This window comes from Amia ocellicauda, chromosome 3 (genome assembly GCF_036373705.1).
Source record: "Amia ocellicauda isolate fAmiCal2 chromosome 3, fAmiCal2.hap1, whole genome shotgun sequence".
NCBI lineage: Eukaryota > Metazoa > Chordata > Actinopteri > Amiiformes > Amiidae > Amia > Amia ocellicauda.
In genome coordinates, this window is record NC_089852.1 from 13,492,051 (window position 1) to 13,506,801 (window position 14,751).

At 46.0% G+C, this 14,751-nt stretch overlaps 1 protein-coding gene across 3 annotated transcripts; it reads right to left on the reverse strand.

Annotated features, from left to right (window-relative positions):
* Nucleotides 1-1,207: 1,207 nt before the first annotated feature.
* ccdc66 (coiled-coil domain containing 66) lies at nucleotides 1,208-13,202 on the reverse strand. Of its 3 annotated transcripts, none has more exons than XM_066698263.1 (19): nucleotides 13,008-13,202; nucleotides 10,092-10,150; nucleotides 9,588-9,613; nucleotides 8,975-9,407; nucleotides 8,720-8,873; nucleotides 7,581-7,687; nucleotides 7,200-7,327; nucleotides 6,838-6,966; nucleotides 6,202-6,333; nucleotides 5,787-6,019; nucleotides 5,598-5,682; nucleotides 5,318-5,479; nucleotides 4,885-5,029; nucleotides 4,199-4,330; nucleotides 3,317-3,783; nucleotides 3,164-3,219; nucleotides 2,588-2,844; nucleotides 2,029-2,147; nucleotides 1,208-1,718 (listed from the first exon to the last, which is right to left on the reverse strand). In XM_066698263.1, the coding sequence occupies exons 1-19, from the start codon at nucleotides 13,016-13,018 to the stop codon at nucleotides 1,632-1,634; spliced, it is 2,922 nt and encodes a 973-aa protein (XP_066554360.1). In that variant the 5' UTR covers nucleotides 13,019-13,202; the 3' UTR covers nucleotides 1,208-1,631. The 3 variants fall into 3 exon arrangements, with proteins under 3 accessions (XP_066554360.1, XP_066554361.1, XP_066554359.1); XM_066698264.1 differs by having other exon boundaries at nucleotides 2,029-2,090; nucleotides 2,588-2,847; XM_066698262.1 differs by having other exon boundaries at nucleotides 2,588-2,847.
* Nucleotides 13,203-14,751: the final 1,549 nt, after the last annotated feature.

The window sequence follows — 14,751 nt, forward strand, 5'->3', positions numbered from 1 at the left end:
CTGGAGACTGGCTAGGCCACTCCAGGACCTTAATGTGCTTCTTCTTGAGCCACTCCTTTGTTGCCTTGGCTGTGTGTTTTGGGTCATTGTCATGCTGGAATACTCATCCACGACCCATTTTCAATGCCCTGGCTGAGGGAAGGAGGTTCTCACCCAAGATTTGACGGTACATGGCCCCGTCCATCGTCCCTTTGATGCGGTGCAGTTGTCCTGTCCCCTTAGCAGAAAAACACCCCCAAAGCATAATGTTTCCACCTCCATGTTTGACGGTGGGGATGGTGTTCTTGGGGTCATTCCTCCTCCTCCAAACACGGCGAGTTGAGTTGATGCCAAAGAGCTTGAATTTGGTCTCATCTGACCACAACACTTTCACCCAGTTCTCCTCTGAATCATTCAGATGTTCATTGGCAACTTCAGACAGGCCTGTACATGTGCTTTCTTGAGCAGGGGCCCCTTGCGGGCGCTGCAGGATTTCAGTCCTTCACGGCGTAGTGTGTTACCAATTGTTTTCTTGGCGACTATGGTCCCAGCTGCCTTGAGATCATTAACAAGATCCTCCCGTGTAGTTCTGGGCTGATTCCTCACCGTTCTCATGATCACTGAAACTCCACGAGGTGAGATCTTGCATGGAGCCCCAGACCGAGGGAGACTGACAGTTATTTTGTGTTTCTTCCATTTGCGAATAATCGCACCAACTGTTGTCACCTTCTCACCAAGCTGCTTGGCGATGGTCTTGTAGCCCATTCCAGCCTTGTGTAGGTCTACAATCTTGTCCCTGACATCCTTGGACAGCTCTTTGGTCTTGGCCATGGTGGAGAGTTTGGAATCTGATTGATCGATTTGCTTCTGTGGACAGGTGTCTTTTATACAGGTAACAAGCTGAGATTAGGAGCACTCCCTTTAAGAGAGTGCTCCTAATCTCAGCTCGTTACCTGTATAAAAGACACCTGGGAGCCAGAAATCTTGCTGATTGATAGGGGATCAAATACTTATTTCCCTCATTAACATGCAAATCAATTTATAACTTTTTCGAAATGCATTTTTCTGGATTTTTTTGTTGTTATTCTGTCTCTCACTGTTAAAATACACCTACCATTAAAATTATAGACTGATCATTTCTTTGTCAGTGGGCAAACGTACAAAATCAGCAGGGGATCAAATACTTTTTTCCCTCACTGTATGTAGTAAAGTACCAACAATATATGTATTATATTAAAAAAAAACATTTATTCACTAATTTAAACTTTTTCTACTGATCACAAAAAAACAGTCAAACCTGACTAACTTCCAGGCTCAGCAGTGTGAAAGGCTCAGTTCTTGACACGTTTGCATTAGATACAGTGTCTACACTCTTAATAAATAGCACATTCCTGTGATTTACAACAACAAATGTCACATTGGATTTTGACTTTTCTAAACACAAGACACACAGCTTCATTCCTGTGTGCATTCGCCACACACACTCTAATAGCTTAAACACTGATTGGGTTTCTTGACTGTCCATCTCTGTACAAACATGTTGCTGTCCTTGGCCTGTTGTCCTCGGATTCCCCTTGGCTACACTTTTGTGATAAAGTGATGAAGTGCTTGTGTTAGGGGCTCTCCAGGTGAAGGGACAGAGCAGTCATGTGCTAGAAGGGAGGAGATGGATTCCCCTCTTGGTGAAGCCGTAAGGGGCTAAATCCAGTCTCCAGCTCTCTCTGTTTCTGCAGCAGTCCCTGAAAGTCAGATGCATGTTGTTACAGCTTCGAAAATTATTTAGGTATTGTTGCTGCTTCTAATACTACTTTGAAAACAAGTCTTTTTTTGTGGGTGCTTTAATAGATTACAAATGCAAAAACAAACAAAAAAAACCTCAGGAGATTTTCTATTGGAGAGTGCTTGGCCTACAGACTTTTGCAGCTAGTTAGTAATTCAAGATGCAATCAAATGCATTGCAGATCTCAATTCCTCTAGTTGGGAAAGTCATTTTATTAGGTTTGTTATGTGGCTTCCTTAGTTTTAACCGGGATTGGAGGTGAACGTTACCTGGCGCAGTTCGGACAGTCCTTTGAGAATGGCCTGCTGTCTGTCCCTGTTCTTCAGCAGCTCTGGGTGGAGGAGAGGGTCCCGGGCGTGATTATGAGAGGTAAGCCGAGCGCAGTCATCTTAACACACCGACATGCAGAGAACGGGGCAAGAGTGCACATAAGCACTCCTACGTGTGCAAGACACCCTGTTTACAGACAACACTGTCTGCAGTGTGAAGATCTACCCACGGACATGTACGTATGGATTCGCTAATGTGCTTGTAATTGATTTTATTAAAATCATTATAGAAGTTATTCTATTCACTTGAACCACTGCAGCCCTGTACATAGATTAAATTAATGAACTCTCACACTGGAAAATCAAGTAGCATGGGCATGCACAGGGAGATTTCCTTTGAGGTATTTTAAATGCTGTCAGTATAACAGTGCATATCCAGTGAGAGACCATGTAGGGACAGAAAAATCTCTTTTAATTAGATTTAAAGCCAAAGAAATTGTAGCAGAGTTTTGCACTGGAGGTATCATGCTTTGCAAATTGCACCCTGAGGGTGGCTCACCTGGCTGTGGCTTGTGCTGGGATCCCTGGGTGGGGGGTCGAGACAGGGGGGCGTGGGGGTCCAGCTGGTACACCTCGTCTGTCCGCACGTAGGGAATGAAGTGTGAGGAGGGAGGTCGTTCAGGGGGCTCTGGGGTGGGCATGTTGTCCTGGGGGGGTGCGCTGGGGGCCTTTGCAGAGGGACGGGCAGGGTTCTGCTGTCGGTACTGCAGCTGGTGCAGCCTGTGCATCACGGCAGGCACTGGGGGAGAGAGCGCCCTGCTGAGGGAACGCAGTATCATTTTTAAGTCTTTTTACATGCAGTTTTTCCAAAGTCACAAGTAATCCCTGAAATTCCTGCAAAGTCGGGCTGAACCGTTTTCATATACAGCTGATAACAGATTGTTTCTGTGCTGCTTATGAAGACCAGTTTGGGCTTTGATTTATAACTCTGTTCTAAAGCGAGTTCTCAGAGGCTATGTGGAAAGGTCTTTGCTGATGGAAGCTGTTCAGTGAGGGGCTATTGCTCAATGTCTGCCTTCCAAGGCCTAAAAGAATGACCTGGCTGTTATATTCCAGTAAATCCACAGAACTTTACCTGTTTTCTGTGTGGGCCACAATGTGGTTCGATGGTTTTCTCTGGGAAGGTTCTTCCTGTAGAAAAAATCTCAAATTATTCCCAGAAAAAATAACTAAAATTAATGAAATTCAGACTACTGTGAAAAGCAGGCCACTTATGACAGGGTCGTACCTTTTTACGTGCCGGGGGCTGCAGCCTGTGCGGGGGGTGAGGGGAGGAGGGGACAGTGGGGGTCGGCCTGGCAGCAGCATTCCTCTCCGCCAGCGTGAGCAGCTCCAGCTGCCGGCGCAGCCTGCTCTCCTGCCGCTCCTGCTGCAGGCCCTGCGGATAGCGCCCAGAGGCCGGCACGAAGGGCTTGCTGGGCTTCTTAGTGTTCCACTCCGGCCTCCTCCCGCCCCGCTGCCCCGGACGGCCCTGCCGCCTGTCTGTCCGCGTGAAGGCTTCGTACGGGTCCCCCCCCTCCTGGTACACATTCTCCTTCCCCATCACAGGCTTCTTCTCCGCAGGTCGGGGCTCCCTCTTGGCCTTCTTTGCACTGCTCGGCTGCCTGTACTCTACAGGAACATCCGGCGTCTGTGTGGCCTGCCCTCTGTCCACAGTGGCTGCGAGTTTGTAGCCCATGCTCGGCATTTCCACATCTCCACACACAAAATAAAAACATGATTACATTATTGCCAACAGTACAACAGCATACTGAATCCCCCCCCATTCTGCAGCTGATTTGGCCATTTTGCACTGAACTGCACTGCGCTGAATCTTCTTTTGAATCTACAGGAACCATCAGTGTTCCATCTGAATTCAATTATGCTGCTGCATATAAGTTCAAGATGTCCCTCAGTATTCTGGAACTGAAAATGTTGCAGTAAGTCATATCAGTGAGTAAAAACGAGGCTGGAAAAGCCAGCAATATGTGCATCAGGCCTTCCATGACTAAGCCATATCAGTGTGCTTGACCTTATCTTGCAAATATATTAACTCTGGGTAATGACTGCTCATCGAGGGCTGTGTTAGGGGCCTGTATAGGGGTGTGGTAGTATGCTGCATACACTTTACCAGTCTGCACTGCCGTGTCTTTCCTGGGAGTTTCGACACTGGGGGTCTCGAGGCTCTCTCGCCCTGGGGCTCCCACCTCCTCTCTGGCCAGGCTGCTGGCTGCGATGCTGGCATTCTCTCCCCTCACCGCGCCTGTGGGAAATGGGGGTTCACACGATTGCATTTAGTCTTGATGCAACATCTTAGTTTACCTCCCCCTATTCCACATGATCCTCATCCAAGTACAAAGAGAGATCGATGCCACAAATTCAGCTTTGACTGGAATCCAGCCAAACTCTATATTGTGAAGGTGCATGTGTGTCCATGCAGAGGCATCTCTACCAGAGCGTGGGCAACAGCCAAGACTGTAGAAACAGCAAGATCTGTTTTTGAGAGCAATCGCTATATGAGGAGTAAACTGCTTCTCATGGCTGCAGAAACCCAGACCATCAGCATTGCATACTTAAGAACCACAGCAAGGGAGGAGAATCTTAATAAATAGTAATAGATACAAAAAATATATACAAATAATCTCTCTGTTCTTAAATAGCCTGAATTGAGTAACTTCAGAAGATACACAAGTACAACAGATCTAAAGCTCTGAAGGAGTGGAAAGGGTTCATTGGATTAACCTCCAGTTTAAGCCATCTGTAGGCTGTTGTGCTCCACAGCGGACAGTGTGGGATGGGGATGCGGAGTGGATGTACCTTCCAGACTGCGCTGCAGGTGGGAGGTGTCGTGGCCTTTCCTGGCCAGGTCCCTGATGCGCTGCTGCTGCTTGGCCTGGCGTGCCTCCTCCTGGGCCCTCTGCACACTCTGGTGCAGCTCCTCCGTCTTGCGGGAATGTGACTCCTGCCACACACACACACACACACACACACACACACACACACACACACACACACACACACACACACACACACACACACACACACACACACACACACACACACACACACACACACACACACACACACACACACACACACAGATAGACACACAGCTCAGTGAAGTGTGACAGTGGAGGGTTTCTTTGTACAACATCTGTCTGAGCACCTTAACTTATTAAGAGGACTTATTCTAATTCACAAATATATCTGAGGCTGGGTGTTTGGGCAACCCCTGGTTCCCCTGGTTCACCTCTTTCTGCCTCAGGCGTTGCGCTTCACTCTCATACTGCCGTTGGAGAAGCTCCCTCTCGTGGGCCAGCCGCTGCTCCTCCCTCTGCTCCTCCGCCCGCTGCGCCTCCTCCTCCCTCTGCCGCTGCCGCTGCCTCTCCGCCACCTGGGCCTCGATCGCCCGCTGCCAACACAGGGAGGGAGAGACGGTGAGCGAACTGAGAGTTTTAGTTTTTTTCTATTGAGCACAAGCTTGGTTGTAACCCACTCTAATACACTTTTACCGTCGTTTAATCCTGTACCTGATGCTCCACCTGTTTCAGCCTATTCCTCTCCCTTTCCTCAATCTGGACCGGGTCCAGGAGGGCTGTCATGGTGCGCAGATGGCTGTACAGACAGAAAGACATAAAAGATGGCGTTCCGGTTAAACCTCTGCAGGTCACAGATGGGATAACCTCACACTGAACATAATGAAGGGGCATTGTGCTGACCCGGTCTTCTGTATGGGTCCTGTCGTGGAGTCCACACTTGCCCTGCCCAGATTATCTCCGCCCCATAGATTGGCACCATCACAGGTCGTAGACAGAGCCCCCCTAACCGATAGTGGCTGAGCGTGAGAACAGGTGCTTGGCTGCTCTGCTCTCTCTGTGGTGAGGGGAAGCTGGGCAGGAGTCCTTTTCTGCAAGGAATCAAAGTGCATGGCCCAGCGCTCGTGGTCTTCAGTCTGTGGGCAGAGAGAGACAGCGTCACACGACAGCCAACCCCAAGTCTATTCATCGAGGCTAGAGTCTAGAGGACCAGCTGTAGTTCTTTAATTGTAAGTATACATGCTGAGTTGCTCTAATGCTGCCAGCGTAGACGCGTTTAAAACGTGCTGTGCAGTGTGGGGGCTCCAGGCTCTGGTACCTGACTGTGGTCGCGTCTCTCCTGGATCTTGCGCAGCTTGGTTTCCTCCCTCTGTCTGTCCAGTTCCAGCAACCACTGTTTCTGCTGCTCCCTCTTGTGGGCACTAAAGGCGTGCTCCATCGGGGCGGCCTCCTGGAAGGACAAGGAGTGCTGCCATGACACCTGCCACTGTACAAACACCTTGTCAAAGCACCCTGTTTCCAACGCTAGTCCTGGGTAACTTCTATCCATTATCCTTTTTTCTTATGTCTTATTGCGGATTCAATAATATCTATGAACAAAGGCTGATGTATTTTGTCCTGTGGAGTTTTCACTTGTATGCAACATATCTTTGCCTCCAAATGAATAGAACTTTTCCCCAAAGATCTCAGTTCTGTTAGTGTGCATTTTGTGTTACAAAGAGAAATCTCAGGGGATTCTGACCTTTCACATTTCGCTGTGCTGGTGTTGTGCGTGTTCTCCACAGTGCTGTGGATCTTTTAAAAGCACAGCACTAATTTTGCAGGTATAAAACAATATGGATTCTTGAAATGCCTTGAGGACACGTAAAGGTTGTATCCCCATCCTATTGATCCCAGTTTAAGGCAGGAAGCTGTGTGTCCTGTGAGTTTATAGATGGAGGTGAGACGGCCATACCCCCAGCACAAAGGCAGAGCGGATGGCAGCAGGCAGGTCCGGGTGGCTGAAGCTGTAGGTCTGCGCCGTGCTCTGGGTGACTGTGTTCTCCAGGCCCGGGGCAGTCTTCACAGCCCTCTCCTCTTCACCCTGCGACAGGAACATAGGCTGCCATTTCACACCTTGATCTCATTACAGACACAAAAAGTCTATTATTATTCTTAGAAACTCTACAGTAAACTATTTTTTGGTATTCTATCTGTTGGTCTCACATTTCACATTATGAAAAGGCTTTTGGGATATGCATGTTATCAGTTGTTCTTGTCAGAGGGAATATGTATCCTCCCGGGCCCATGTCACTGCAGGGCTTTTGCCTGGCCTACCGTTGTCAGCGCATCCCCGGAGTTGAGTGCAGCAGGAGCCCCAGCACCAGGCCTGCCCCACGGGTTGTATTCTACATGGACGTCAGAGCTGGCTTTCTGCTGCTGCTTCTTGAGGGCCATCTGTTCATCTGGCCACACAAGCAGAGAATCACATCAGCAATGACTGGACAGGAGGGCAGCCATATTCACATACTTCAACCACTTTGTCTCACAGCTATTTAAAAAAACACTCCTGGCCCTCCAGTTGGTCTTCAATTGCATTAGAGAGAGAGAGAAATACTAACAGGATTAGGTGGAGACCCATACCAGCTGCTTTCTTAGTGTCTCCTAATGGAGTGTGTGTGGCTGTGCTAGAAAACACGCAAGCCCCTTGATAGTTACCTAGTTCCTTCTTCCATTGGGCCCTCTTTGCCTCCAGAGTCTCCTTCTCCCGCTCTCTTTCCCCCAGGTTGCTGAAGAGACCAGAGGTGAAGCCATTCCCATTTGCCCTGGGGATAAATCGCACGTGCAAAAAACTGAGGTTAAGAGCAACGCTGTGAAGTGATTGGGGGAGGAAGTTCAATAGGTGATATCACAATTATATTAATTCTTAGTATTGCTTCTACGTATTCCCATCTATCAGTCTATCATGTCAAAGGTAACTGTATGTAGAATATGCAATGTACCATGCTGCATTTACCTTTGGCCCTTGCAAGGAGTGAAAGGCCAAGCCATCACATACTTTTGGCTATATACTGCGTTTGTGTTGAAGCTGCAGAGAATGCTGACTGTAATTTTACAATACAGGAAAGGGCAGCTTGCAGGGAAAAACTTTTTGCCAGACAGCAAAACTGATGAGACGGGAACTAAAGAGACTGTTAAAATAAGTCTTGGGTCAAACAAAGGGCAGAGAAAATATTGTGTTATCTGAACCCAGCAACTGAGGGGGAAATATTACTGATGTGGTATGTAGTAGGCAATATCCTCAGCTACTTAAAATGTATTCTGCTAGATCCTGTAGACATAAGCAAGAACTTAAAATTGATAGGACACATGGTATAACAGGAGACACTTCTTCACACAGAGAGTGGTCACAATCTGGAACAAACTCTGCAGCGACGTGGTTGAAGCTGAACATTTGTGAAAATTCTAAAATAAACTGGATAGTATCCTTGGATCACTTAGTTATTAATGGACACCAAACGAGGACGATGGGTCCAATGGCCTCCACTCGTTTGTAAACTGTCTTATGTTCTTATGGACATATGAACTGACAATGTCTTGTTACCAATCCATTGACATTGTGTAGTTAAAACTGTAACTTGTAACTACTGACATTCACCTGCATTATTATTGTGCATATAATTGTATTTAAGTATTGAAATCACACAACAATAACCAAAAGGAGATGGTAACAACACATTACAATAACTATTACATTTTGGTCATCCACAGTCCATGGCTTGTAATTTCATGTAGGAAAAAACAAAGGGGGCTCAATGGTGTTCAGCTCCAAGGTACTGATACTGCAAGAAGTTTACCTGTCGTCTTTGTCAGTGTCAGGCACGTTTCCCTGGCTGTCAGGCTGCACCAAGTGAGAACTGGGCCGGGGGCTGTTATTCTGTAGGCCTGCAGCGCCCTCTTCATTAGCGTCTCCAGTGGCAGGGCCATCTTCTTTCATGTCGGTTGCTGATTCTGAAAGGGAAACACAAGAAGCAGGGGGAGAAGCCATCAGCAGGAGACAAAGAGAATGGCAAATTGGACAAGCGAGCTGATTGCTCTGTGGGTGTACTCACCTGGAAGAGGCTGGCTCTGTGCATCCTGGTCCTGAGAAATGCCTTTGGATGCTTGGCTGATGGTGCTGAGGATCTGCTGGAGTTGCTCCTGGGTCAGACACACCAGGCTGTCCCTCAGATCCTTGACTGGTACTTTCCGGGCTCCTGAAGAGGGCTGCTGCGGTACTTCAGACTTCTTGGCCGAGAGCTTCCTGGCCACAGCTGTGCTCTGAGGTTGCCCTTTGCAGGTGTTGTCTTTCAGTGTTCCCCCTCCTGCCTTGCCTGAAGCATTTGATGTCCCCTGGATGCCCTGCCTTGTAAGTGCTGCTTCAGGAGCCATTTTCTTCACATCACTGCGCTTTGGGAGGACCCTCTGTGCTTTCTCTGACACAGGCTCTTCAATCAGCTTATTTGACTTCAGGGGGAATTTCTGAGTCCTCGTTCTGTGAATGTTCTTTCCACAGCACAGAAACATAAATTAGACAATCCATTGTCATTCCTTCCTATATCCTCTTTATACCAGAACTGGCATTTTTAATATGCTATTTTGGTACTAGTTCTTTAAAAAATAAATATGATCTTCAATGTTATAAACTATTTGGATGAAAGTAATTCAGGTCAAAAGTACACTTACCTTTTTTGAATTCTTGGGCTCCAACCCTGAAACAGCAAGAAAAGCCAATCAGTGACTGTGCTGTGCATAAGTATACATCCTACAGGTTCAGTAAGGACTCCATATTACTCTCCTACATGATACTAAAAATAAGAAAAGGAGGTGAATACAAATGTACATTAAATACAACCAGACTTTGATGTGTAAATAGAAGTGCTCTACCAAAGAGTTAGAATTTGATTTGTATTCTGATCATATTCATTAGTAATGTATTTTTAATTTGATGCCATTTTGGAGTGTAGGGGTGTCAACAATTGCATTTTTTATATTGCAAGATCACTTCAGATTTTCAACATATTTAACAATTAAGTCAGAGGTCAGAGGTAGATACATGAACTGGGATGTTAAGGGGATATGGGAAAGGAAACCACAGCTTTCCAAAGAAAATATGGGGAAGGGGAATATCTTAATCACCCTAAAGTATTAACTAGAAGAGGAGGTTTGGTGTAGGTAATGCATACTTACCATAATCTGAAAGAATGAGCTTGGGTTTCCCATCATGAAGTTCTAGCTTCAGACCATCCCTGAAATAAATGAATGATGTTATTCTCTAATGGTCATTTTCCCCCCTCTTGAATATAACAGACAACTGTCACTTTTTATTGTGAATACAAGGCATTTAAATTATTATTTTTAACATCCAAACAGCCAAGTCAAATATGCAAAGCAGTCATGATCACTGGAAAGTGCAGAGAAACGCATATTGCAACTCTGATTTAAGCCTGCTCTGGTAAATCTAGAACTAAGACCTATTGAGAAAGTTACTAAGGTTTTTATTTCATTTTATTGGGACCATGTTCTAAGCAGGCTATGTCACATCATAGGATTTAGAAGGGCATTTTTCCTCCGGACTGCACTGCTGTATATGTGTTATTAATTCTACATTGAATGAAATAGTATTATATTAAATTTTAGAACTCGTACATACCACTTAGGAATACATACACAGGAGGGCATTTATTATTATCGGTACATTCATGCCACAACAACGTCTTGTACCATTTGTACCACAACTTGAGCAGAGGTAGAGTGTCAGATAACAGGCCAATTCTGAAATTAAACGGGTTGTCATTTTGTGGCGCATAGCACACCTTCATTTCACACAAGAAAACCATATGATGTGACCCCGGTTTTGTTTTTCTCGCAATTGTGTCTCGTTGCAACACACACACACCCACACACAGACAGACAGACACACACACACACACACACACAAACACACGACAGACACACATACACACACACACAAACACACGACAGAGAGACACACACACAAACACACACAAACACACGACAGACACACACACACAAACACAGAGACGCACACAGACAGACACACACACACAAACACACGACACAGAGAGACACACACAGAGACACACACACAAACACGACAGAGAGACACACACAGAGACACACACACAAACACGACAGAGAGACACACACACACACACACGACAGACACACACACACACACGACAGACACACACACACACACGACAGACACACACACACACAAACACACGACAGACACAGAGACGCACAAAGACAGACACACACACACAAACACGACAGAGAGACACACAGAGACACATACACAAACACGACAGAGACACACACAGAGACACACACACAAACACGACAGAGACACGCACAGAGACACACGACAGACACACACACACACACACACACACGACAGACACAGAGACGCACACAGACAGACACACACACAAACACGACAGAGAGACACACACACACACAAACACACGACAGACAGAGACGCACACAGACAGACACACACACACAAACACACGACAGAGAGAGACACACACACACACACACACACACAAACACGACAGAGAGACACACACAGAGACACACACACAAACACACACAAACACGACAGAGAGACACACACAGAGACACACACACAAACACACGACAGAGAGGGACACACACACACACACACAAACACACACACACACACAAACACAACAGAGAGACACACACAGAGACACACACACAAACACGACAGAGACACACACAGAGACACACACACAAACACGACAGAGACACACACACACAAACACACGACAGACACAGAGACGCACACAGACAGACACACACACACAAACACACGACAGACACAGAGACGCACACAGACAGACACACACACACAAACACACGACAGAGAGAGACACACACACACACAAACACACACACACACACAAACACGACAGAGAGACACACACACAAACACACACACACACACGACAGACACAGAGACACACACACAAACACGACAGAGAGACACACACACACACACAAACACACGACAGACACAGAGACGCACACAGACAGACACACACACACGACAGAGAGAGACACACACACACACACGACAGAGAGAGACACACACACACACACGACAGAGAGAGACACACACACACACAAACACACACACACACACACACAAACACAACAGAGACACACACAGAGACACACACACAAACACGACAGAGAGACACACACAGAGACACACACACAAACACGACAGAGAGACACACACACACACAAACACACGACAGACACAGAGACGCACACAGACAGACACACACACACAAACACACGACAGAGAGAGACACACACACACACAAACACACACACACACAAACACGACAGAGACACACACACAAACACACACACACACGACAGACACAGAGACACACACACAAACACGACAGAGACACACACACACACACAAACACACGACAGACACAGAGACGCACACAGACAGACACACACACACACACGACAGAGAGAGACACACACACACACACACACGACAGAGAGAGACACACACACACACACACACGACAGAGAGAGACACACACACACACACACACGACAGACACAGAGACACACACACAAACACACACACACACACACGACAGACACACACACAAACACACGACAGAGAGACACACACGCACAGACAGACACACAAACACACGACAGAGAGACGCACACACAGACACACGACAGACACAGAGACAGACACACACAGACAGACAGGCACACAACGAGGCACCATGTTCCTCAAAATACTAGCGCCCGCCCGTATTTGAAATCCTTGCCTGTGTAACGCAGTCACAGCACTGTACTGTTTTAAATACTGATGTTAACACACGCATCATGTATAGCATGTTTTGACAATAGCACACTCGCCACCTAAACGGAAAACTCATAGATGGAAGAAGGTTATGTTTTTTCCCATTGAAATCCTCAGATGTATGCGTGTCCATTGTTTACTGAGGGCAACGGCCACTGAAACTATATGCATCGTGATCTTAAAAGCGCCGCGAAATGACACAAACTCACCCCAGATTCATGGCTGCAATCCGTTGGCATTCACAAACAAAGCGACGAGACTAATTAAAGCGAAGTTCTTGTTTTTTTCTTCATATAACACAAAAGACCTTGCAGTGGCATTACTTCGACGTCACTTCCTGGAGTTTGAATGTGTACGTTGGTTGCTGTCCACAGCAGTAAAGCCTCCGATGATAGGGGTGCCGTTTCCAGCGCCCCGGCACCGCACAGCTAATCACGGCGCGCCTCCGCTGCGAGCTCCTCCTGCTCCCGCTGCCTGCCACAGCGACGTCAGTCGTGTAGCGCAGACTGTCGCAGTTCTGCGCAGATCTGCAGAATTCCAACGATCTCATTGGTGGAGCAGAACTGTGGAGATCTGCGCTACAGGAACGCGACCAGACAGCTCTGTAAAACAGATGGTTAGAACTGTGTTGCTTTGCAAGATGCCTTATATTCACCTCTGTAGTGATTTGTTGAGAAAATATTTTAAACAGGGTACTTTGTAATAAAAACCCAGCACACTAACCACTAACTCATTTTAACAACTTTTTCCCCTGATTTGAAATAAAGTATACAATTACTGCACCGAGAATAAGGTAAAATCCTATTATCTGCCAAGAATGTTATATATTTTACACTTCTATTTACGGGTACACAGATCACTCAATCGAGTCGAAGTCCGAAGTCCTAACCCATCTAACACAGCTGTTGTTAGCAGGGAATCTTTTGATTAACATAGATATTTTGAGAAACCTACATAGATGCTATATAACTAGTTATGCAAATACGTATATGAGCGACAGGAGTAGATCAAATTCGGTCAATAAAACTGCAACAGAAGCTATATAGGACTATATAATGTAATTTATGTAGAAGTATTTTTTCATAGGTTGTGAATTATTTTAGGTCATCCGCTAGATGGCAATAAAATATGTATTATACTCCACAGAGCTCGGCTCATTATCAGTGAAAGCAGTGGGGTGGAAGAAGTTGTTAAATAAGCTATACCACCGATATTTCGTTTATGTACATCCATATATGTCTGCACTCAGATATTTCCCATAGTATAACTAACTTATGAAATGTAATTGTGGAATGTTCTATTCTCATTGTTTGATATTCTGCATTCGAACAGAATGAAGGGGGGAATGTCACACCCTGTCTTGGAATAACGATAAAGCCAAGGGATCCTGATTGAAATTATGCTGCCTGCAATTCTGTACACTCACTGGTGGAGTTGTCAAGTACTGGAATTGGTGGTGGTTGGGGGTCTTTCAGTCTGAGGTCCTCATTATCCTAATAAACTGCCTGGCAATGCTGAGATTTCGTTTTTGTTAAGGGTATATTCAAAATTAGCATATATGAACTGGGTATTTTAAAGATATATATATATATATATATATATATATATATATATATATATATATATATATAAAGACCCCTAATTATTAAATGTAATTTAGTCGTTTTCGAAAGTATTCATCTTCCATCCAGATGTAGGGATGTTTTTTCCATGCTGTGACTGACAGTTCCTGGGAGCGTAATCTATGCTGACAGTTTTATCAGCCAATGAAAGCTACAGTGGGCGTGTCTTAAGAGAGCTATAACGAAAACAACGCTTAGACCAATGGCAGGCAGAGAGGGAGGGACTAATGCTGTGTTTTTCTCTCTGTGATTGGAGGATATTGACATGGTGGCCAATAACGCTATCTATGTGCGTCGGAGTGACGTTTCAGTCCAAACCTCCCGGCTTCGG